This window comes from Triticum aestivum, chromosome 4A, assembly GCF_018294505.1.
Source record: "Triticum aestivum cultivar Chinese Spring chromosome 4A, IWGSC CS RefSeq v2.1, whole genome shotgun sequence".
Lineage (NCBI taxonomy): Eukaryota > Viridiplantae > Streptophyta > Magnoliopsida > Poales > Poaceae > Triticum > Triticum aestivum.
The window spans coordinates 632,410,293-632,433,721 of NC_057803.1; the positions used below are offsets into that span (position 1 = coordinate 632,410,293).

The 23,429-nt window shown below is 46.1% G+C and overlaps 2 protein-coding genes, 1 long non-coding RNA gene and 1 pseudogene across 3 annotated transcripts; 2 read left to right on the forward strand and 2 right to left on the reverse strand.

Moving 5' to 3' along the window:
* The first annotated feature begins 6,683 nt into the window (after window positions 1–6,683).
* On the forward strand, window positions 6,684–7,488 carry LOC123082774 (uncharacterized). The gene is made up of 2 exons (XR_006439113.1): window positions 6,684–7,126; window positions 7,213–7,488. It is a non-coding gene; the product is annotated as an uncharacterized lncRNA (long non-coding RNA).
* A 360-nt stretch (window positions 7,489–7,848) lies between these two features.
* LOC123082775 (protein FAR1-RELATED SEQUENCE 6) lies at window positions 7,849–11,564 on the reverse strand. Its single transcript, XM_044505026.1, has 5 exons — window positions 11,289–11,564; window positions 8,635–10,934; window positions 8,462–8,554; window positions 8,329–8,379; window positions 7,849–8,252 (listed from the first exon to the last, which is right to left on the reverse strand). The coding sequence occupies exons 2-5, from the start codon at window positions 10,930–10,932 to the stop codon at window positions 8,034–8,036; spliced, it is 2,661 nt and encodes an 886-aa protein (XP_044360961.1). The 5' UTR covers window positions 10,933–10,934; window positions 11,289–11,564; the 3' UTR covers window positions 7,849–8,033.
* An 888-nt stretch (window positions 11,565–12,452) lies between these two features.
* LOC123082776 (uncharacterized) lies at window positions 12,453–14,337 on the forward strand. The gene is made up of 2 exons (XM_044505027.1): window positions 12,453–13,644; window positions 13,890–14,337. The coding sequence occupies exons 1-2, from the start codon at window positions 12,495–12,497 to the stop codon at window positions 13,919–13,921; spliced, it is 1,182 nt and encodes a 393-aa protein (XP_044360962.1). The 5' UTR covers window positions 12,453–12,494; the 3' UTR covers window positions 13,922–14,337.
* Window positions 14,338–16,946: 2,609 nt separating this feature from the next.
* LOC123082777 (linoleate 9S-lipoxygenase 1-like) lies at window positions 16,947–23,109 on the reverse strand (annotated as a pseudogene).
* Window positions 23,110–23,429: the final 320 nt, after the last annotated feature.

The following is a 23,429-nucleotide window of genomic DNA, read 5'->3' on the forward strand; positions in this document are numbered from 1 at the left end:
AGCTTCGTACCATCATGCACATGTTACTTTCGCCTAATGATGAAGACATGGTTTTGTTGAATCCTTTGACACTAGGCAACCTCCCGACCCCTCGGCGATCCTCTCGAACATGAGAGGAAGAAGAGGGTCGTCTAGGGGTCGAGGGTTCCAGGGTCGTCGAGGGTTCGAGGGGTCGAGGATCGCCGAGGGGTCGAGAGAGGTTTCCTAGCGTCAAAGTATTGAAGAAATCCATGCCTTCATCATTAGCCGGAAGTAACCAGGGCATGTTGGTACGAAGTTCTGCAAAGTTGTTTTGGAATGGAGTCCCGGATAGAATAATCCGCCTTTTGGTACAAATTCAGCAAAGGCCTTCCAAATAGCGATATTCAGAAAGCTCTTTCTGAACTTTGTACCAAAAAGCGAATTATCCTATCTGGGACTCCGTTCCAGAACAACTTTGAAGAGCTTCGTACCATCATGCACATGTTACTTTTGCCTAATGATGAAGACATGGTTTTGTTGAATCCTTTGACACTAGAGGAGAAGAAAGAATAGAGGAGATTCTTCTCCTCTATTCTTTCTCCTCCTCTTTTTTTCTTCTTCTTCCTCTTTTTTTATCGGGAATGAGGGTCGTCGAGGGACATAGATGTAGTGTCGTCGTTTTCGATATATACCCCCTCCCGATAGCTTACTATGATTAGGTAGCTAGTTCTATGTTTGGCACTAATATATCCATCTGTCATGTTTGAATAATAATTGCCATGCTGTAAATATTTGTAGAAACTATGGACACCGCCCTAGACGAAGCAACAAAAGAAGCGTTGTTGAGGGACATAATCGCAGAAGGAAGTGATGCCATCTCGTTGTTTCTCAACGAAACCGATGGTCTGGAAGGAGAGGGTGAACAAGCTGGCTACGGTGACCTAATGCCGGTGCAAGAAGAAGAACATGAGGACGGCTCCGGTGACCCAATGCCGGTGCAAGAAGGAGACCGTGATGACGGCTCCGGTGACCGAACCGAGTCCGGCCAGGTATATATATTAGTTAAGCCTATGCTGACTAGCTGATTGATGCATTCATTGTTTTGGTATGTACACATATTAATTAAGTATTTGTTCTTTTTTCTAGCCCTCCGAATCGAGCACAACTTCGGTAAAGAGACGAGGCCGGAAGAAAAAGTTGAGCTCGGATGAAAAGTTTGAGATCATAGCAATCGCGCCCGACGACCAACCTATTGAACCCTTCCAGACAAAGAACGCATTTGTTGCTCAGTGCGGGGTTCTGGTTAGGGACAAGATCCCGATAAGCATCCAGCAATGGTTTAAGCCGGCTACAGAAGACCCTGAGGTGTCTTATGTCAATGATATGCAGAAAAATGATCTTTGGACTGAGCTGAAGTCAAATTTCACCCTACCGCCTGAGGATAATGCAGAGAACCCAGTTAAAAAGAAATTAATCAAGTCTTTTGCTCTGAAGAGGATGGCAGAACTATTCAGGAGGTGGAAGAAAGAGCTAAATAAGTTTGTCGAAAATAATGAGACACCAGAATTTAAGGGCAGATATGAGAAGATCAGAGATCACTGGCCCGCATTTGTGGCCCACAAGACATCAGAAAAGAGTAAGAAGATGTCGGCGACAAACAAGCAAAATGCTGCGAAGAAGAAGCTTCACCATCGCACGGGGTCAGGTGGCTACCTCGTAGCCTGGCCTAAGTGGTCCAAGACTGAGAATGATCTGGTTCATAAAGGGATCGAACCAGAGACAATTAACTGGCCAGACCATTGCCGGACTTGGTTCTTCGGGGCTGGCGGAACCCTGGACCCTGTAACAGGGAAGTGCATTTGGACGAACGATCAAATGGACATACCAGTCAGTAAGCTTAAGCAGTATATCAAAGCAGCGCAGGAAGGGACGTTCTTTCCAGACAGAGAGAACGACGAGCTCACAATGGCCCTCAGGAATCCGGAGCACCCTGGACGGACACGAGGCACGCCAGGCTCCATTCCGTGGAAGGTTGGGTTTCCGGACGCAGGCGGTTACAAATCCCATGAGAGGAGGAAAAAAGTGCAGCAGACCCAAATACAGGCGCTGCAAGCAAGGGTAGACGCGATAGAGGAACGAGAAGCAAATCGCAGCAAACGTACTGCCGAAGCCTTCCCCAAAGCTACCCCGCCATCTCAGTGCAGAAGCAGCGTGGCTTCCACCGAGCTGCTTCAGCTGGAGCATGCCTTGACGGCTCCTGCCAGCTATCCCGTGGATGCTATAACGGAGTCTCAAAATTGCCACCTTATGACACAATGGATGAATTTGAAGGTCAAGGCGGCTGTTGGCTCTGTTTATCCTACTAAACCCGGCGCAACTTTTCACTGCCGGCCGATTCCAGAAGGATATGCTAGGGTGATGGTGGATGAGATAACGGAGGGATTTGAGGACCTCCAGCTTGACCACCCTACCGGTGAAGGGGAGACTCAGCTGGGGTCTGCTCTGAAGACTCCATGCCTATGGCGGAAGGAGCTCATCAACCTTCCGAACTGGACGCCACCGCCTCCTCCTCCTCCTCCGGCGAGTCAGGGCACTCCGCCTCCACCGCCTCCTCCGGCGAGTGACGATCAGGGCCCTCGGCCGGCTCCTTCTCCGGCGCGTGGCGGCACTCCGCCTCCTTCTCCGCCTGCGCCGACGCGCCCGAGCAGCCAGCCTCCTCCTTCTTCGCCTCGTCAGCAAGGGCGGAAGAGACCTGCCGCCGCTCCAGCTGCTCCGGCGCATCGTAGTCCTTCTCCTCCGCCTCTTAAGCAAGTAAAGAAGACAACCGCTCCATCTGCTCGGTCGGCGTCTAGCAGTACAACCAGAGGCGGGAGGACATACAGATTTGGTCCTTCTCTGAAGACTTCAGAGAAGTTACCATATGAGAGGACCCTAGAGGAGAACGCCGAGATCGCGTGAGAAGAAGTGAGGAACTTCTTTGAAGGGGTGAAAGCAAAGAAACATCCACCTCCGGAGGAGAAGGTATATCGGGTGAAAGTGAAGCGCACTCTAGCTGCCCTGACAAAACCACCGAAGTCTGGTCCGCCGAAAGGAAACTATGACCGCATTATTGGAAAGGAATTTGCCGAAGCGGAGCGGTCGGGAAGTACTGTCAGTGATCAAAGGCTGAAAGAACGACGAGCTGGGAAACAAATTGCCCAGCTCGGCGAACAAGCGAAGCAATCGTGCCCCCCGCTCAAGGTGCCTAGCCACAACGTCGCTAATGATCCGAGGATGGTACCCGGTTATAGCAATCTTGCAGATTACCTGCCCGACGAAGTACATTATGAACCCATGGACGTGCAGATACAAAGATACGAGTACGGGAAGCCTCTCGTCAAAGATGAAAGATCTCTATCAACGATGATGCGAAGATTGCATGATTGATACTTGAAAATCTGCAGAGACTCTGGGGGGAGGAGTACTTTGTATGTGAAAGTTAAAAAGGAGCATGACCTCGTTGGAATTGGTCTGTTGCCTGTTCCATTTGAGGAGTTCTATCAGTTTTTCAATCAATTGGCCCTCGATAAAACAACGGTCGCCTGCTACTGTCTGTAAGTAGTACTACTACTGTCATTAAGTTTCTCTATATAGCTTAGCTCTTTCATTGCATGTATTTATAATCATCCTCACTATATTATGCAGATTGAAGATCGCCGAATTGAAGAAAAGACAAGTCGGTGATATTGGGTTCATTAACACATATCTCATAGATGCAACTCAGGTTAAACTTCATGCTGCGGCTACCGAGGCCAACTTGCTACGATCGTTCGTAATAAATCAAAACAAAGATATAATACTCTTTCCTTACAACTTCAGGTGAGTGTTACTGTCTTGTGCGTATTCGGTTTCCCTTATATATTAGTCAAGGTTATAGTAATGTAATTCATGAGTTATGCATGTGTGTGCAGTTTCCACTATATTCTCCTAGAGATTAAGCTTAAGCAGGGAGTAGTAACCGTCTTGGACTCTAAACGAAAAGATCCCCAGGAGTATGCGGACATGACTGAAATCCTCAAGAAGTAAGTTAAATCGATCATTATCCACCATATCAGCAACTTTGTTCATTTCCTGATATCAAGTAATTGTTTTCTTTGTCCGGCAGGGTTTGGCAAAAATTCACCAAAACAGTTCCGGGACTGCCGAAGGAGCTGAAATGTAGACACCCGAAAGTAAGTACTATAGTACCATGTTCCGCGCATCTCCTAGTGATTCAAGCGCTAGTTTCATCAATACCATTTAGCATTCTTGCTTATCAGTTTGATTGACCTCTATTTCTTGTAAAGTGGTTGTGGCAGGAACAAGGGAATGATTTCTGTGGATACTACATCTGCGAGTCCATCCGCCACACGGCCTGTGAGTGGGGCGGGTACTCTAACGAACAATATGAAGTACGTAAATAACAACATTCACAATTTTATTTTATTACCATCATTTGTGTTGAGTTTCATTCATTTATATATATATATATATATATATATGTATGTATTGACCCCCTTCTTCAAATTAAATGTTTTGGAAGCGGGATGAACTCCTAGCACCAGCTCGCATGCGAGCAATTCAAGAGGAATTGGCGGCATTCTTTCTTGACCACGTGATCCCTGAAGACGGAGAATTCTATGTGGACCCTGAGTCCGTATGATTATATTTGTAAGAGATAATTATTGTATATATGTAGCCGGTAGTGTCAGATAGATATACGAGAACTTGTTGTTCGACCAATCTCTCGGAGAAGGAGAGGTGGTCGATATCACTTCTCTCTGTATGCATATATGTTCATGACGATGTTCTGTTTCCTTCGTTTGCTTACTAGCTAGCTAGCGTGTCTAGTCCTCTCTATACGTATGTATAGTACGTAGCGTTGACCAAGCACGGACATAACAGAGGACACTTCTCTCTATTAATTATAGCTAGCTAACACAATATAGGAAACACCTAAATTAACCCCCCAAAACCCCCAACCCCCCCCCCTTTCAAAAAAAAACAAAAACCCCAGCCACAGAAGTGCTGACGCGTGGATGCCTATTGGTCCCGGTTGGTGCCACCAACCGGGACCAAAGGGTCTCCTGACTGGGCTCTGCGCACTGCCCACGTGGAGGGCCTTTAGTCCCGGTTCTGGATTGAACCGGGACTAAAGGGGGGAGGTATTAGTACCGACACTTTAGTCTCGGTTCTGGAACCGGGACTAAAGACCCTTACGAACCGGGACTATAGGCCCTTTTTCTACCAGTGGGTAGATCAACCCCGGGGCACCACATTGAAATGTACACCGCGAGATTCCGTTATCATATTTACACTTCTTTAAAGCAAAAAAAAAGTGAAGTGATCCCTATCCTATTGTGTTGTACCAATGTGTAACAAATGAAATGGAAGCAAAATAAACACAACCGAATTTAACTATAGCATTTCATCCAAAAACATACACCTTCAAATAGTGCAAAGAAGATTATTCCACTTTGTATCTATATGAAAGAGCACTAGATAAAAAATGTAATAACCAAAAGCTTAAAATTAGTTCCCAAATGCAAAAACATAAAACATGGATGCATAAGGAAAATATTTTATTTGAAAGTACATTTTCATAAAAGATGGATGCACAAGGAAAATTCAGGTTTTTGTTTTGTTTTGAATTTTTATATTATGAATGAAAAAATTACTGTTTGCAGCTGGGCACCAAATAGCTGCTCCCGGTTTATTGTCTTCTTTCAGTGGCATTGAAGACATGAGAAGACTACTTATCAAATAGTGTACATGCCCTCACATGCCATAAGGACCAAGCGGGTACATAGCCTTATGTCAACAAGAATGATGGAATTGGTGCACATAATTGATGTAAATGAATAAAAGATAATTAGTTGTGTCATTTTCTTTATGAAATTATTCCTAGATAGAATCAACATAAGATATGCTTTTGTAATATCAAGTATCTCCGCATATTTTGTTTTTATGGTTTCAGTCTTTGTGCATGCCAAAAGATTTGCCTCCGGCATTAATGTCCTAGTGAAAGAAAATGAATGGTCCGTCGTATTTAACGTTTGAAGTTGAAGGAGGAGGAAAAATGCATATGCCAATGTAAAATGCCAACACACAAATAAATCAAGATTGATTCATTTTGCAGTTCTGCCAGCTAAGTGTGATGCCTGGTCATTCAACATCAACCATAAGGTTTTTTTTTTCCATTGCTGGTAAATCTTTTATATATATGAAATAAAAATTGAGAGATCAAAGCAAGTTCAGTACTTAGATGATATAGCCTTTGATCAAATAGCACCGATGAGACGATAGTCCAAGCAAATTAGCAACGGAAGCTCTTCAGCTAGCAGCAAAAAAGGCGAGTGCAGCCATCCTGCACGCAGCGGAAGATGCACGCAGCGCATCGACGGCCATGCTACGTGAGGTGATCTGTGCAAAGGAAAGTGTCAAAGTCAGTAAAACGGGAATACATAGCTGGATACAAGCAAAAACAATGTCAGAACTGACGCAAATGACCAGGCGTGCAGGGCTATTTTTTTTACGACGGTTGCGTGTGGGAGCTGTTGTCTGATACACTATTAACTACACCTACGAAAGCTCTACGTAAGGTTACGTGATGACTAGGAAGCGATCCGACGTGGCCGCAAAAGCCCGCGCGAGAAAGAAGGAACGAAAAAAGAAACGAGGCCGCGCGAGAACGAGAAAAACTTGCGGTGGGAAAAAAGGTAATCCCATCCCTTTCTCTCCCAACCACCCGACGACGGCCGACTCGCACAGATCGGCTGGGCGAGCGGCGGCCTGACGCCCAGGCGACGACGGACTCGCACAGATCGGCCCCCCTGCAGCAGCGGCCCGACGCAACGAGATCCCCTGCGGCGGCCCGACGCGGCGAGATCCCCTGCAGCGGCCTCCTCCTCGTTGGATGTGCCATTGCTGGCTCGTGCGATGCGGGGAGGTGATGTACTCATCGTCAGCAGCGTCAACGCCGGCTCCTCCGAGGTAGCGAGGCGGCGCTGTGGTCGACCCTAGCGCGGCGTACTCTCTCTTGGTGTGGCGGCCTGGATGATCTCATCCCCTCCCAGCTGATCTCCTGAACGTGCAGTGGGGCGAGGTGGATGTTCTCAGCCCCGCCCGGCTGGACCAGATCGACGAGGTACAAGATTGAACACGGTAGCTTAGCAGTTCTGCCATCTCTTGTTCTGAATTTTGTGAAAGTTTGAATTTTGTTCAGTTTTGCAGGGAGAGGACTATAGACGGCTAGACACTCCAGCCTACTACTATCTGCAATTCGACAAGAAACATGAAGTGCAGTTTAACCAAATCATAAGAGAGAAGGTTGCAGATTAGGCTTGTGTCACTGGAAGAGACGAAACTGGAATGTGCAAGTTCCAAATAGATATTGCTTATGTAGTTTTTGTTGATTGTAGACTGTACTTCAAGTTATTTGAATTGGTGCTGTTGTAAGATCTGACCTTGTGTCAATGAAATCAATATACAAGGTTTCAGTTGTGGAAAGATTAAAGGAAACATACATCTTTATGTACCATTATTCTGCCATTGATTGTTCAAAATGACAAATAAAAAGTACTCCCTCTGTAAACTAATATAAGAGCGTTTAGACAACTAAAATAGTGATCTAAACACTCTTATATTAGTTTACGGAGGGAGTATCAAGTTGTTGTCAATTTAGACAAGGTTGACATGGAAGCCTCCTTACACTACATATTCCTGAAGCACATGAAAAGAAGGACATACAATCTCCAGCATGCTTGTAATGTGTGCGCATATGCTTGAAACAAACAGTTTGAATAGAAAGCTCCCAATCATGTGTAATAAACTGGAAGCTATCAATCATGGGAGTTACCCACACAGATATCAATGAAAATTGCAAATGTATAATAATTCTGTATCTGTTATTCTGTTATAGTACTTTAGGGGAAAAATCAAATGATAAAACATAGATTTGTTTACTCGCTAGTGCACGAGTGCCTTTCAACTATTACATTGCCAAGTGCATCGGAATTTTCGTATCCAACATCTTCAAATTACATAAATCATGTTTAACTCTGGTCCGTCGTATTGTTCAGCCCTCCAGTTCCATCAAAGTGTAATTCTGTAGGACCGGACATTGGAGTCGATCCTTGCTGAACTTGAAACAACATGCTTGTATATTCTCCTAGAATTGGAGGCATAACCATTGTCGATGAACCTCCATATGGTATTGCAGCTGTTGGTGTTGGATTTATGTTGCCAGTGGTAGTGCCCACCTCAAATGATCCCTGCTCCAAATAAATTCATATAACGACATGGATTTCTCAAGTGTACTATAAATAAAAAGATGAGATCCAAAGATACCTCAGGTATGCTACTAGAAGCTCCACCTTGCAAATAAACACCTTCCTGACTCTGTTTCAAATTGCAAATCTGTTAACTACAAAGAACAGATGAAAATAATATTGTTGAACAACGGAGAACAAGAATTAGATACCGCATAATCCGTAACATCTTGTTGTACAATATCATCCTCTGGTTGTTTTCTTTTATTATTGCACCTTTTGTTGTTTAAATTTGTGGAGTGAGCCTGAAATAAATGCAAAAATTGTGAGTTTTTAGAAGAAGAAAAAAGTAGCTTATGAACAAATGTAACATATGCAACAATACCTTCTGTTCAGCTTTCTTCTTCTCCTGTTCTGCCTTTTTCTTGTCCCTTTGTTCAGCTTTCTTTTTCTCCTGTTCTGCTTTTTTCTTGTCCCTTTGTTCAGCTTTCTTCTTCTTATCGTTTGCTTGACGAATAAGCTTATCAACCTTCGATTCCTTTCTCAATGAAGGAGGACGTCCAGCATATCTAACAGGTATTGGACTTAGAATAGTTTTACTTGTTGTCTTCCCATCCGATGGCGCATCTTCCTGTGTGCCAACCTGATTCTTGTCATTTTTAGAAATTGAGTTGCTAGAGTACTCAATTTTGAGAGCGTGAAGCTTTTCAGTCAAAGAATTGCATGAAGCATCTGACATGGCGCCTATCTCCGCAATTGGGTAGAAAGATTCACACAATCTATCAAAGCGTTTTGCAACAGGTGTGTCTTCCATGCCGCCATATGTGCATCTGATAAAGTTATGCTTTCTTTTCACATTCTTTTTCCACCGATCATGGATGTATTGTGGAGGAACCTCCTTTATTTTCATGTGAGTGAGCACACATAATATATGCCTACAGAGAATACCTCTGAACTCAAAGCGGCGACATGAACACTTAACTTCAAACTCTTCCTCATTGAAATATACATGGTACACAATATCTTTTCTCCATCCTTTTTCCTTGTCAATTAACACATCCTCGGTTATTTCATATGTTGCTATTGCCCCTTGCTTTTGTATTAACTTTCGATCACAGTACATAATGTCTGTTAGCTCTTCTTGAAATTCTTTGAACTTCGAATTTGTATAGGCCGACTGAAATTGCTTCTCGATGTCAAAGCGTGTGATACAAGGTATAGTTGAATAGAAGGAATTAAAATCAGCAATATTCTCCTTCTCAACTTTATCACGAAGAGCATTCTCATATTGGGTAACAAAATGCTTCAATGTAGTTTTTGCATTAACATATCCATCAAAGAAGGCATTCATACTCTCACTACGTTGTGTAGTAGACATACCTACCCAGAAGGCATCTTTCACAAATGCTGGAACCCAGCGGTGTCGATGTTCATAAAGCCCTTTGAGCCATTCATTATCAGCAAGACAATACTTCTCAAGCATATGCATCCAAGCAACTTCAAACTCTGTAATTGTCAGTGAATCATAAACTGCGTTGCCAATGGCAACCTTTATGTGATCATATTCATCATACCCACCCAACTTCTCGGGTATCTTCTTCATTATGTGCCATAAGCACCATCTGTATCGAGATTCCGGGAAAACTTCTTCCACACCATTCTGAATTGCTTTTGCTTGATCAGTTATAATTGCTTTTGGTCGACGGTTTGACATACATGTAAGCCATGCTTGAAATAACCAGACAAATGTTGCAGTATCTTCATTTGATAATAAAGCACACCCAAGTAGCACTGAATGGCCATGATGATTCACACCAACAAAACAAGCAAAAGGCATATCATATTTGTTCATCAAATATGTCGTGTCAAAAGTAATGACATCATGAAAAGACTCATACACTGCTCTACTTCTGGCATCAGCCCAAAAAACATTCCTAAGTCGGGATTCATCATCAACATCCATGACACTAAAAAAATTTGGATTGGCAGATTGCATTTTGACAAAATAGTCGCGAACCGCTTCAGCATCACCGCTACCAAGTTTTAACCTTCTAGTTTTCTCTAGAAAATTGCGACAATTTTTCTCACCAAAAGTCAGGTTGTCATGACCATCTGCTGCCACAACAAATGAATTAAAATTCTTGTTTACTCGTATTCCAGCGCAGTCATTCAGCTCAAGCCTTCTCTTGACATGGAAATCTAACTTTTTATTGCATCTGAATAACCGAGATTTTTGTGGACTCAATGTGTGATTATGATCCAAAATCGCCGTTGAAAGATGAAGCTTCCCATCCGGACCACGTGCAATATTAATTTTAGCTTTACATCCTATCCCGGCTGTTGGATTTGGCTTCAACATATTTCTTGACTTCGATTGAGTCTTACCATAGCGAGAGCAAGAAAGTGTAAGGTACTTCAGTTGCCCATTATCATCACTGTGTGAACTTCTTCTCGTCACACCAAAGCCTTTTGCTTTAGCATATTTGATGTAATACTCTCGCACCTCATTCTCGGTGTCAAAGGCCATCCCCAATTCAGGTTCTGCAACTAATGCATCTGGTTGAGCTTCGCTATGTTCATGTTCAAGTTCTGCGCTGCGTTCATTTTGTTGCTTAATGCCATCATCATCGCTTGAAATACACATGTCACTTGATTCTTGAACACCAACCGTTCCATCATCCATTCCTATAATCATGAAAAAATTAATTATTGTCATTTGAAGGCAAAACTAAAACTGTAACGAAGTGGCCTAAATGCTGGAATGTTAATAAAAAATGATAAAAGGTAGATGAAATACAATTGGATGAAATATGCCAACATTCACAAGAACCCAAGAGCAAGAGTAGCACATAAGCGGAAACACATAAGCTATTAATTAACTTGATCATGGACGAGACGGCGGCCGCAGCGCCGACGGAGGCGAAGAAGCAGAGGCCGCCCTGTGCCGATGACTTGACAGAAACTAAAAAACAGCGGAAGCACACAAGCTATGCATTGACTTGACCAAGAAAAGCTGGAAGAACGATGCAGACACTGAACCTCGGCTCCTCCCAGTCCTCGAGGAATTTGGATGATCGACAGCAGGCGGCGGCGATCGAAAGCAGGCGGCGGCGATCTGGCAAATCAGGAAAAACGGACTGCCTCTCTGTTTCTGTTTTTTCTTGCGTGAATAGCGGCACGTACTGCTTTATCTTTTATCCTTTTTTTCTTTAATTAGCCTTCTCTCAGCGCGTGCGCGGGCTTTTGCGGCCACGTCAAATCGCTTCCTAGTCATCACGTAACCTTACGTAAAGCTTTCGTAGGTGTAGCATTATTGCACTATTAATGTGCTTTTTGACCACGCGGCCACTGCCAAGAACGGAGGTGGGTGCGGCGAGCGCCATGGGAGTCTCGGACTGGCATGTTGCCGGGGCGGCAGTGGAAGGACGGAGTCGGCGGCAGCATGTGTGGTGGAGTCAGGGGCCGCCATGGACGTCGTTGCTTCCTTGTGGGGTAACATGCCGATTGCAGCCGAGGGCGCCATGGCGAGTGGCGGAGCAGCGGTGGCCGTCACCAAAGGAGCTGGTCGTGGGTCAGCCGCTCGGGCGCAGCCATGGCAGCGGCGGGCGGCGGAGCTGGCATGGCCGCTGTCCGAGGGGGCCGTGCGCGGGCTTCATCCGCCCCCAAACGACATCGAGGCGGCCAACTGTAGGGGGAGCGGAGAGAGCGCGCAACAAGGACGACGGATCTGACCTCGGACGACGCAGGGATGGCCGGGGCTGGGAGATTAGGCCGGCGGCGGCTTCTTGTTTACCTGGCGGGGGCGCTGCCGCGAGAGCTCCTACGTGAGCGCAAGAGCACACACTTTCTCTGGTCTGACGTTCTGGTCGGTCCGTACGGGCGTGTTTGTCCTCTCGTCTGTGTGCGTACCAGCGTGTCAGATCGTGCTGTCCGTGGGGGTCCTCTGAAATACGCATATACGCTACATATCACTCTCCAGACGTTCGCCTATACTCCAATTAGCACATTCAGCTGTTCGAATCGCGATGGTACGCGCACCGTCGATGCACTGCGTGCAGGGATGCACTTCTCCAAAAAAGGCAGGGAAACCAAGCATCCAACCAGCCGCCCTCACTGTCCTCCCGGCCCCACCTGTCGGAAACCCCACGCAGAGCTGGCTGAACCGAACCGTGAGAGCAACCGCCTTCCTCCACACAACACGGCTCAAAATTTCCCCTCCCGACATCCTCGCCGCCTCCACCAACCATGCCGCCGCCGGTACCATCGCTGCCGGACGAGCTCCTCGAGGAGATCTTCCTCCGCCTCCCGCCGGGCGAGCCAGAGCACCTCGCGCGCGCCTCCCTCGCCAGCAAGCTCTGGCTCGGCCGCCTCACCGGCCCTTGCTTCCGCGGCCGCTACCGTGAGCGCCATGGACCTCCCCCCATGCTGGGCTTCCTTCATAGTACCTGGCTGGAGGGAAAAGATCTCTTCACACCCACCACGAAATTCAGCGCGCGCGTTCCCGACGAGGACGACTGCGGGAGCGGGTACCACAAGTACGATGCGTGGGACTGCCGCCATGGCCGCGTTCTCCTTGGAGACGAGAACATGTTGCCCATCGCGGTCGTCGTTTGGGACCCCATGACGGGCCGCCGGAAGGACCTGCCGGAGCCCGACCTGGTGCACGACAGCTATGGCGCCGCGGTGCTCTGCGCCGTGCCTGGCTGCGACCACCGCGCGTGTCATGCGGGCCCCTTCCAGGTGGTCTTTGTTGGCCTGGGCATGGGTGCAGATTTTGACTGGAATGGTTGCGTTGCGCAGGCCTGCGTGTCCTTGCCGGAGGCCGGTGACTGGAGCAGGCCATGCCCCGTGTTTGATAACCGTCACTGGGGCGAGCCTTGCTCTGGTCTTCATCTTGAAGACGATGCATTCATCGGCCGAATGCCCCCTGTCCTGGTCAAAGAAGCACTTCACTTCATGCTCGTGTATGCTCGTGATGGCCATGTAGAAATTCTCAAGTACGACTTGAGATGTAGTTGCTTATCACTGGTTGATGTGCCGCTTGTGGGGCGTGGCATACACGGTGCCGCTATCCTCATGGCGATGGAGGATGGTAGTTTGGGGTTTGCACATGTGGATGGGTTAACCCTCCACATCTGGTCAAGAGAAATGGATTTCAACAGAGTTGCGTCATGGAGTCAACGTACAATTATCGATCTCAGGAATCTTCTCCCCATCCAAAATACCGATGAAAGACTTAGACTGATTGGATCCGTTGAGGGCAGTGATACCGTTTTCGTGACCACGGACCTGGGCATCTACGAGATTAATGTCAAGTCACAGCGTTGGAAGGAGATATGGAAGAGCGAGAAATTTCGTGCTTTGATTCCGTACATGAGTTTCTACAATCCACAAGGTATAGTTGTATCTATATTTCTTTTTCATTTTTGTGATTTAGGGAACAAATGTTAATTAATACTCCATATAAGTTTGTGGAACAAACAAAATAATGAATCTCTAATCAGATATAAAGTTGCATTTCAAATTTTCCCGACCAAACTTTGGGTGCTAATACAACTAATTGTGCTTACTTAATTGGCAATTTATATAGTATCATGGCATCACCTTTTTGGAATCACATCGACAATTCTATGTTTGCAGAAAGGGTGATGCCCTGTGACGCGGCGCATTGACAAGGTATGGTTGAATATGCTTAAGGTTAGAAGGCCACTCTCATCAACAAAAAGATGACAAGCTTGGAGGCAATAGGGGTCTTGTGATGAATTAGGTCACTATTCAGTAGCCCTTTTGGTTCAGTGGTCACATTGTTTTTTGGCTTTTGTCAGTGAGCTTGATAGTTTGCCCAGGCGTGCGTAAGTGGGTGAATGGAGTATCTTGTAATGAACCTCCGGTTCTTGCAGCTGCAATAGGAACCATTCTTGAAAATGCATCTGCAGGCAGTACTCAAGAATCGGAGGTTTTTCTGTCCATTTTGAGAATTCTACAGTTTGCTCTCCCAACTCTCTAAATTCATCTCTCAAAAGGAGTACCTTTGAACTTTGAGGAGTTGATAATAATGGCATGTCTAGAGATAGTCGTTTGTCTCGCTCTAGAGAAGTAGACATGATGATGGTTTCTGCAGGCTGGCTCACTAATCTGTCTTAATTAATTTAGTGTTCTCTTTTTAGCAAAGCAATGTTACTGAAGAGTATAAGATGTAAACTGAATCTTGAGCTATATGTTCCGGGAACTACAGATATGGGGCTTTATTGCTGCCTGAAGATCTTGTAAGCTTTTATTTTGCTTAAGTAGCTCCACAAAACTGCAGGGAAGATCTTGAGTAGTTTGTTATTTGTTGCATATGTTTGGCCTACAGTGCACATACTAGTTTTTTGAACAATTTTTTTAAGTGCACATACTAGTTTTTTGAACAATTTTTTTTAAGTGCACATACTAGTAGACTGCAATGTCTATGTAGTGAGATGAAGATGTTCATATGCCTGGTCACAGTGCAATGCAACAATGATCATTGCAGCTGTTTTTGATGTATTATAATTTCCGGTTTGATTTCACAGATTTTCCTTCTTAGATAAGATCGTTTACTAAAAATCATGAACACACATTTCTGTATGTTTTTTTCTGCACCTAAAATACATGAAAGAAGTATGGTTCTATTCCACATGTTTCATAACTAGTTAATCTTGTACATCCTTCATGGGAAAACGAATTATCTTTTAAGTTGGTTGTTTTTCTGCATTCACCCGTCCCTCGTATTCAGATATAATTAGTGCACATTGCTAGATAATTGCTTGCTACACTGGGTATACCTGAGGCTTCTGTAAGATATCATAGCCATTATGGCATAGAGCTGCTAATGCAATTTTTTCTTCAAGTTCTATATCACGCGCATCGACAATGGTTGAGTATGCTGAAGGGTAGGGTGCTCGATATGGATCTGCTTAACCCAAGCTTGCTTGCACAATTTCGAAAATTTGAGAACTGTGTTTTGAAGTTTCAAAATGTTCTAAAAAGAATCAGTCATGACTCATGTACATAGGGTAGTATAGCATTTACGTGCAATTTCTTCTGATAAAGTGTGCTAATTTGTATTTATATACAGAAATACAGAATGCATGTGCATGATTTCTGTCGAGAATTTTGACTTTTGTAAGTTTGGTAATTTACTCGTGTCGTCCTCGTCCGTAAGGGTGATCATATATTTTCATTTTAAAAACCGTATAGTTTGCTCTCCTAGCTTTGGTCCAATCTCTAAAATTCTCTCCCAGAGGAGGTTCGGATGATGAGCAGAGTATGAGGGCTTGTCCTGAGCCAGGATTTTCTGCTGCTCAAGAGATGATGATGGCTTGTGCATGGCTTGATTATGCTTAATCATCCTTGTGAACCGAACTAGATTACATGTCAGGTGTTGTTGTTACTGCAGCAAATTAGTATTTTTTGAGCAAAGTAATATTGCTGCAGTATCCTTGCGGTTGTTTTTAGTTGTCATTTTTTTCCCTATTCTAGATTGTTACTGGTACTTGTTGCCAAGATTATGAATGAAATCCATGCTTCTGTAGTAATATAATTTAAACCATCCTTTAATCCATAGCTTTATTTCAGAAGGAAATCGTTTTCTGGCATCTTTTTGGAAGCTATCTGAACATTAGTACAAGTAGGCATTACGTTTAGAGAAGTGGCTTTCTAAGAAACTGAAACTCTGACCTCGAAACTCCCAACCGAGGAAGGATTGTTCTGCCAGGTACGAGTGGAGAGTTTGCCCCGGTACGTTGATGGTTCTAATCAGTCTTGTTTTGTAAAATAGAAGAGAAGTGGTGCCATCTGGCTGGCAGTTTCTTCAAACCTTCAACTTTAAAGTAACTTTAAAATCTTCTGCAAACTATAGGGATTCTGGCCAGCCCCAGCTATGCATTTTTATTACTTGCCTTTTCTCAGAATATGACTCTTATTTGTGATATCTGACTTCTCTCTCCTTGCTTTTGATATGTTACTAGAACTGACATAAATGTTCAGTATGTGGATTTAGATGTTCATATATGCTTTCTAAGTGCTCATAATTTACTGTTTGACAGATTCATGGTGCTGCAATAACTCAAGGCAGAGCATGGCCGAGTTGGCATGTTACTACCATAGAGGTACGCAAATCTGTAGGTGTAGTTTGGTTTTTGTTTCTAATTCAGGTTGTGGCTTTGGCATTGTTCTGCTTCTTACATCTATCACTATCGTATATGTCAAACTTTGGATCAAGCAAATAACTACTCTGCCTTGAGGAACCACAAAATCAAGAAGTGCTTGAAAGCTCCAACTATTGAGTCAAGCTGGCTTCAGAAGTAACACATGCCACCCAAGCCTAAAATTATACAACTTGGACCAGTTCTGAATTCTGATACATGTTTGTGCATCCATGCTTATTCAGTTGGTCTTTGTCTGTCCGGTGAATTAAAACTGTTTCATGAGCATACCGCCGGGCAATAAATTTTATTGAATCTATGAAACTAGATTAGAATCAGACTAAAACCATTCGATCATTACATAGGCAATAGCTTGTTTTGTTTACAGTTGCATATGCTTCTTTTTGTTTACTTGGTCAAGCAAGCACACTGAGAGAGATTATATTTAGTCCCAAAGAGAACCTTCAACCTGAATAAACCTCTTAGTCAGTGATGCCCGCAGATGCATCCCTTTTTGGCAAACAGAGCATCACAACATAGATTTTATTATTGGCCAAAAGAAGGGAAATTTTCTCTAAACAATGATGCATTAACCGGTAGGCAGTAGCCAGCTGCGCTTCCGCGTGTCGATCGGACCCGTCGAGCACGCATTATTGCCTTATTGAGGTCATCCCATGGCAAGCATGCACCGGCAGAACTCCCACACTAGCTAGCTAGTTCCGGTGCAAGCAGAGATGGACCTCCTCAGATGGAGATGCTGTTGGGGATGCCCTTGGCCGAGAGCCCCTCGGCCTCGCCCGTGTGGTCGGAGGTGTTGGGGAAGAGCAGCATGTACGGGAATTTGGCCGGCCCGATGCGGTTCTTTAGCCGCGAATCTTGGTTCCTGGCCTCCACCTGCTTCTCGATGCCCTCCAGTCTGGCCCCGAACCGCTTGAACGCCTCCAGTGCCTTGGCGTCCGACGTCCACGCCGGCGTGTCGTGCTGGCCCAGGTACACCTCGTCAGAGGAGTGCTTGGAGAGGATCTCCATGAGCGAGATGCCCACCAGGGCCTGGAGCAGGCTGGTGATGGTGTGGATGAACGCCCGCTCCGGGTCACGCGCCAGCTCCGCGTACTCCTCGCTGCCCGGCACCGGCATCGGTCGGCGGCTCATGGACGGCTTGTTGGGGTGGTAGCCCGAGTAGGCGTACTGCCCGAAATTGACGGCCGCGTGGAGCGCCGACCCAATCCAGATGATGGTGGCGCATGCCTTGATCAGCTCCGCCACTGTCTGCATCTTGGGCCACCATGCCGCATCCTTGAGGTCGCCGTGCCCGACTTCCCGCACCTCCTTCCACCACGCCTGTAGCTCCACGTCGCCCTGCAGCACGCTATCGTTGGGGTAGTAGATGGTCAGGTAGTCTGCCACCCACTGCTCGATCGCGTGCCAGACGGCGAGCCCGTCCGCGGCGTATGGGTAGTCCTCGATCAGCAGCCGCACCTTGTGCGGGCTCGATGGGTCCTCCACGGCCATGCCCCTGCATCGTCAAGATACGTCAGTTGTCATGGACCGATTCTCGCAAGGGCTTGCAATTAATCGATTTGTCTGTTTCGTCAGTATTCTATTTCTACCCACCTCTTGATTAGATCGTCTGGTAGAGCTTGCTCGGTGAAGTTCCAGTTCTTGTAGACCATGGAAGACATGGGCATAGCATGCTTGCCCGGGAACACGGTCATCTCGATGACGCCGTCGGCGTTGATGAGCATACCCCGAGCTCGCGAGTTGATGTTCATGGTGTCGCGGTAGTGCGGGTGCAGGAGCTTGTGCACCGGGTGGGTCACACTGAGCTGCCTGTTGGTCGCGATGACGAAGGGCTCCATCACCGCGTGCGTGTTGAGCCAGTGGCTGATCAGCTGGTGCCAGCCGTAGTCGTTCACGGCGACGTAGGCCTTGGCGAGCTGCCATACCCAGCCCTCGACGCCGGTGTCCTCCGGCGTGTACACGGTGCTCTCAGCCGTGGTCAGGTCTCCCTGGAGCAGGGGCGAGCTGAGCTCGATGGCGACCGAGGCGAGCGTGCCGTCCCCTTGCAGGAAGAGCAGGGTCCTGGTCGCGTACACGAAGCTGTCCTTGAGGTTGTTGATGTTGATGAGGAACGGCATCAGGTTGTCGTGCTGGTCCACGATGTAGAGCCTGTTGCTGGTGAGCGCCTGGTGCACGGTGAGGCCCTCCAGGTGCTCGCCGATGTGCGCCTCGGTGATGGTGCTGGTGTGGTCGCCGTACTTGCTAGGATCCAGAGTGCTCTTGGGAGGGAACTCCTGCACGCCTCAAACGGTATGAATAAATAGAGCATATATAATGGATGAATTTGCTCTTGTTAATGGCCGATAGATGGATGGATGGATGGATTGATTGTTCACTGCAGTTGCACTCACCGTGAGACGTTTGATCATCATGGGGTTGACGCCGGCTAGCGTCTCCCTCGCGAACTCCTCGTCAGTCATCCATGCTTTCTCGTGCTCTGTGTGATCCCAATTAACATTGCAAATTCGGTTTAATTAACCATTTTTTAGCTACCTAAATACTGGAGGAGTATTAACTATTTTTATTAGATGGACTGTGATATTTGGCACACGTGTGCCAGATAGCAAAACTATCACACACCTCATTTTTTATATTTTGTAGCTCAAATCGTCGGTCCAATGCAAAAATCGTTTTCATATAAAAGATTTCTCGCGACGAGATCTTCGAAATTAGATCCCATATTAATATGTTTCGATAACTTTTTCTTGGGTCAAAAGTTACCACGCATGGGCTACATAAGTTACCAAGCCTATTCTGTGCATGTTACCGTGCTATTTTCTCATAAGTTATCGGGGTTATATTTTTCAAACAAGTATTTCCCTTTGGTAAAAGTTACGACGGTGTTTGTACATGTGCTATTGGGTCAAAAGTTACCATCCGTGGGGTATGCAACTTATCGTGCTAGTTTGACATAAGTTACCAGGGTATGTTTTTCAACAACTATATATTTTTCCCTTGGTCAAAGTTACCGCGGTGTTTGTACGTAAGTTACCGGTTATGCAATGTCTACATTATCGTGCTATTTTACATAAATTATCAGGGGTATGTTTTCAACAACAAATTGTTTTCATTAGTCAAAGTTACCACAGTGTTTTGTACATAAATTATCGGGTACGCGGTTCGTACATTACCGTGCTATTTTCACATAAGTTACCGTGATTATGTGTTTCAACAACGTTTTCCCACTTGGTCAAAGTTATCACGATGTTTGTATGCAAATTGTCGGGTATGCAGTTTGTTTCATACTGTATTATTTTCACATAAGTTACACAAATCCACCCCCCCCCCTCCCAGTTACCGCGGTGTTTATACGTAAGTTATCGGGTATGCAGTTCATATATTACCGTGTTATTTTCACATAAGTTATCGGGGGTATGCTTTTCAACAAATTTTTCTAGCTCATCAAAGTTATCGCATTGTTTGTATGTAAGTTATCGGATATGCGGTTTGTAAATTACTTTGCCATTTTCACACAACTTACCAAGGTTATATTTCCAACAACTTCTTTCAGGGGTCAAAAGTTACCGTGGTATTTATATGTGAGTTATCAACTCACTTGTGTGTATATTAGAATGCTATTTACACATAAGTTACCGAGGGTATGTTTCAACGTCTTTTCCCCGGTTAGTAGTTACCACCTTTGTTTGTACGTCAGTTATCGGATAAGCAATTCATAAATTATCATGATATTTACACAAAATTTATCGATGGTATGTTTTCAATAAAAAATCCCACGGGTCAAAATTGTCATGGTGTTTGTATAATTTATCAGAAATGTACTACATAAATTATCATACTATTTACATAAAAGTTATCGGGGTGTTTTTATTTAGAAAGCTGTAGTAAAATTTACCATGGTGTTGCAAGTAAGTTATCAGGTCTGTAGTACGTAAATTATCATGATATACCGATAAAAGTTATCAGGTATGTTTCAACAACTTTAAGAATATTTTTATTACTAGGTCCATAAAGTTATTTGGTCCAGTCTGCCTAAGTTAACGCACCTGCGGTAAGTAAGAGGGTGCTTGGATACGTTTTAGTCCCATGACTAAAAGTAGTGGGACTAAAACATGCTAGCCTCACCCATGCTTGGATCCAAATACTAAAGAGACTAAAATCAAGTTATTGAGCATTTATTATCCTCCAAACCCTCCAATCCAGAACTCGCATGTGTTAAAGAAGAGGAATTAAATGAGGAGAGAGAGGGCTAATACATATTTTAGTAGGTTTCCTATGACTAAAAGTTTTTAGCCTCAAGACTAGTCCTAGCCTCTCTTTAGTCAGGAGCTTGGAACTTTAGCCGGATCCAAGCATGCTCTAATTTACCATGTTGTTGATGCTGGTGTTACCTACGGTTCTGGCTGATTATCTTACAATCTACAAAGTTGCAGACAAGATTGTTGAAGCAAACATGAGATGCATCTCAAACATACGAGAGACATAAACTCTGAAACGGACATGTTAAATCTTGCAAAACCAGTATAAATCAGGATACCTAGGAACATTTTCTATAGATGACAAGATAAAAGAGACAACACACCACCACCCCAGATCAACAACTGATGATCTCTATCTCCTACAGGCAAACTCCTTTTTTGTGGGGATCTAACAGGGAAACTCAACTTCAAGATAGAGAAAAATAATGCAGGGAGGAATCTCAAGAGAAATCTAATTTTCTGCAAAAACACCTAGGGAAAAAACCTTCAGCGGATCAAAGAGGCTCGCACCAGTACACTGAAGTAAAATGTATTTACATTCTTCAGTGGATGTTGCCGCTGCGATTTCTTCTCTTGCATTCTTGATTATTATTCCTCTTTGACACATGTAAAGGCCTTATCATCGCTCATAAAAGCCCTTTCTATACCTTCAGTTATTCAAATAACATTTGGCAGTCAAGCATTCAACGGACCGAACTAGAAGCTAGCCATGCATGGCTGTAATGTTGTAGCAAACTAGTAAGATGAAGCTCCGATCCAATGATGATGATGTGGTCAAACAAGGAAAATCTTTACAGAAACAAATCGCTGACACACACTGATAACTGAACTCAACTTACCTTCTAGATGGACAGGCGCTTCTGTGGGGGAGAATGAGAACACAATTCTCCCTTGGGACATGGAGAATTCTCCGTCGTACTTTGCGAGAATCATGTAGTCTAAGCATACCAAGCAAGCGTGAGTGTGCGGCGATGCAAACCACCGGCTGCTGCAGTCCCTCGCAAACACTAGGGAAGGGGTAATGGTCACCATCCCCAATTTATGTCTGCATCATCGAGAGCAAGAGCAGGCAGGGTGGAGCATGGCGGAGCTCAACTCAGATCGTCGGCGGCGGCTGGCTCGCCGGAGCGACGCGAGCACGGTTGGGCGTTGGAAGGAGTACCAGAGGGAGGCTGGGAGGTGGAGCTGCATCCGCGCGAACTCAGGTGCAGAGAGAGGAGGGAGGAGATGGAGAGGAAGGGAAGGAGAAGGGGCTAACGCGGGCAAGGACGTCGGCGATGGACGCCTGCCGGCGCGGCCGGTGCAGGTGCAGAGAGAGGAGGGAGGAGATGGAGAGGAAGAGGCGGAGAAGGGGCTGACACGGACAAGGACGTCGGCGACAAACGCCTGCCGGCGCGGCCAGTGCAGGTGTAGAGAGAGGAGGGAGGAGATGAAGAGGAAGAGAAGGAGAAGGGGCTGACGCGGGCAAGGACGCCGGCGACGGACGCTTGCCGGCGCGGCCGGTGCCGAGCGCATCGCGCAGGCGCACGAAGCCTTCCTGACTGCGCGGCTAGAGCGGGTGAGGAAGAGAGATAATAGGGGGGGCTGCCAGGGGAAGCGGGATCATGTCTGCTAGATTCAAAACCAAAGTTAATGAGACCGTGTGGCAGATTTGCAATCTGCCACACAGTTGCCATATATATATTTAGTTATTAGATAGGAACCTTAGTTTAAAACAGCGACATCTATTATGAATCGGAGGGAGTACCTTGGATGATGTGCGGCCTGGGGAGCTTGAGCTTGAGGAAGCGAGGGTCGTCGGCCATGGGGTGATGACGTCCTTGACAAGCTGGAGCTGGAGCCGGGAGCTCTTCCGCACCTTCTCGGGACCGGGGGCCGGGACGTTGGGCACCTTGATGCCGCCCTCGTAGAGCTTGAGAACGTCAGCGAAAGAGTCGAAGTCGCTGGGGGTGTCGTCGTTCTCAAAGTACTCGCGGATGGCCGGTATGATCCCGTGCACCAGCGCCGCGATCGTGTAGGCCCGGAAGTCGGACTCCTTGAGGTGGCCGAACTGCTCATCACGTGGCACGTAGACGGTCTCTCCCCGGCTCTCGTGGTCGGGCTCTGCACCATGCCGCGCCATGCCATGCGGGTCGGCGTCAGACCAAAGTACATGCATGTCGGTCAATATAATTACAAGGAGGAAGGAAGGCACGCACCGTTAGCCGAGGGTTTCCGGCCGGTACGGCCGCGGCGCGGGTAGGGGAGGTCCTCGGAGCCACCGAGGACGTCGCGGGTGTCGCCGAGGTCATTGTAGACGTCGTAGCGGTAGACGCGGTCGTGTTCCTCGTAGGGCCCCTCCTGGTCGTCACCCCGCAGGTTCCGGAGCTCGTCGTCACGCTACGGCTTGAGCGCCGCCGGCATGTGGTGCGGCAGGTATGTCTGCATGCACAACGGACCGGGCCAGTTGCGTAGACAATGAGAATCAAGCAGAATCCTATACAGCTACTCCCTCCGTTCTAAATTACTCGTTGCAAAAATGATCTAGATATATCTATTTTTGCGACGAGTAATTTAGAACGGAGGGAGTACTAGTGAATATATACTCACGTTGTTGGTGAAGAAGATGCGGTCGTAGCTGTACTTGGCATGCGGGTAGACCCAGGAGTTGGCGACGAAGACGACGGCGCCATGGCCGGGCAGATCTTCAAGGGTGATGGTCTTGAGGTAGAACTCGGTGTCGCTATTGTTCTTGA